This window comes from Cotesia glomerata, linkage group LG1 (genome assembly GCF_020080835.1).
Source record: "Cotesia glomerata isolate CgM1 linkage group LG1, MPM_Cglom_v2.3, whole genome shotgun sequence".
Lineage (NCBI taxonomy): Eukaryota > Metazoa > Arthropoda > Insecta > Hymenoptera > Braconidae > Cotesia > Cotesia glomerata.
Genome location: NC_058158.1, coordinates 20,572,506 through 20,574,340, shown reverse-complemented (window position 1 = coordinate 20,574,340; position 1,835 = coordinate 20,572,506). Strand labels below are relative to the sequence as shown.

General features: G+C 30.7%; 1 protein-coding gene across 1 annotated transcript; it reads left to right on the top strand.

The window, feature by feature from the left end:
* The first annotated feature begins 430 nt into the window (after window positions 1-430).
* On the top strand, window positions 431-874 carry LOC123267088 (lysine--tRNA ligase-like). The gene has a single exon (XM_044731627.1). It carries the CDS (start codon window positions 431-433, stop codon window positions 872-874), a length of 444 nt encoding a protein of 147 aa, XP_044587562.1.
* Window positions 875-1,835: the final 961 nt, after the last annotated feature.

Here is a 1,835-nt window from a genome sequence, read left to right as displayed (position 1 = left end):
TTTCTCAGTTATAAAATTGCTCTGTCTTAAATTTCTTTTAGAATTAAAAAAAAATTTTTTTAGTCGTAATTTTTTTTTATAACAAAAAATTACTTGATAAATCTATAAAATATAAATTATGAAATAAAGCAAAAAAATTAGATTCAAATATTTATAATTAAAAAAAATGTTTGATCAATAAAATTTAAATTTTGTATAAAAAATTTTTTTTATTAAAAAATAATCTATGACCTGAACTTATTATATTAAAAAAAAAATAATTCTATTTTCACAAGACAAATATTTTTTTTTAATTATAAATTTTTATTAATTTATTAAAAGTTAAATCCAAATTTTATAATTAAAAATAAATATTAATTTTTCAGATGTTAATAGTCGAAAGATTCAATCGAGTCTACGAAATCCGTCACTTATTCTGAAATGAATAGACATGACCCCCAACCCTGAATTCACATCCTGCGATTTTTACATGGCCTACGCCGACGAACACGACCTGATGGTAATAACCGAGACACTGGTCTCAGGAATGGTAAAAAGCATTCATGGAATCCACAAGTTAGTCTACCACCCAGACCGTCCGCAAGGCGAAGGTGTAAAAATAGACTTCACTCCCCCGAGACAACTGCCAGTGATAAAAATCCTGGAAGAGAAACTGGGCGTCAAGTTTCCGGATCTTGAAGAATTAAACTCCGAGGAAGCCAACAAATTCCTGAATGATTTGGGCATCAGGCATAACGTCGAGTGTCCTTCACCGACAGCCACCGCACGTTTGTTAGGCACGTTTGATAGTCAATTTGTTTTGATAAGTATTTCGACTGCATTCAAAAATACTCTATCTGTAGATACACAATTGAGAAATTACCTTGTAACTTGAGAACTATTGACATTTTTAAAAATATAAGTTCACCTCGACATTAAATTTACGGAGACTTTTCATTTGAGTACCCATATCAATTTTTCATATATTTTATGTATTTATGTATATGTATATATGAAAAATATTTCAAAATGCATGTGGGTACTCAAATAAAAGCTCTTAATAAGTGTAATATCGGGATGAGCTAATATCTTTAAAAATGTCAATAGCTTAGAAAGTACCGTGTAATTTAATAAAATTAATTATTTAATAGAGCAAAATTTTTTTCATTTATAGTTCACAAATCACGGCAGTCACATAGTGACTGCAAGGTAGCTAGTTACTATAATAAATATAATTTTTGATTTTATCAATTTAAATAATACAATTTAATATATCGAGCGTATTATTTTGTTATAAAATTAAAAATTTTTAATTATTAAAATAAAAAAAAAGATTAATCGTTGTCAAAAATATCAAGAATTAATAAATTATTTAAAAAAAAAAAGTAAATTCAAGTCCTTTAAAACAGCTCGTGAACTTCAAATTGCTTAGCAGCTGTAATAAGAAAAGGACGCTTTAAAAAATTGTAATTTTTTATTTTTATTATCCTAAAATGTCATTGGCTTCTATTGATCGTGGATCTCGCTGATTAGCTTCATGCATTGTGCGAAATACATCGGTAGAAGCGTCGACGTTGTCGAGGTTACCGGTTGAAGCGGCCCAGGCGATCTTTATTATGGCACATATTTTCAGCATGTCTGGCAATTCAAAATTGACGGCTTACATAAACATTTGACAGCAACGGTCAGACTCGGTACCACCTGGAAGCATCTGGTTCACCTGATTTTGAGTCAACTTTGTCGCGACGCTATATGTAACAAGTATTCTGTCTCGACATTAGAATCGTCGTAAGGATGGTGTGGCGAGCTCGTTGAGTTGCCTGAGCTGCCATCCAGCGAGCTGGGGATGTTGCTGT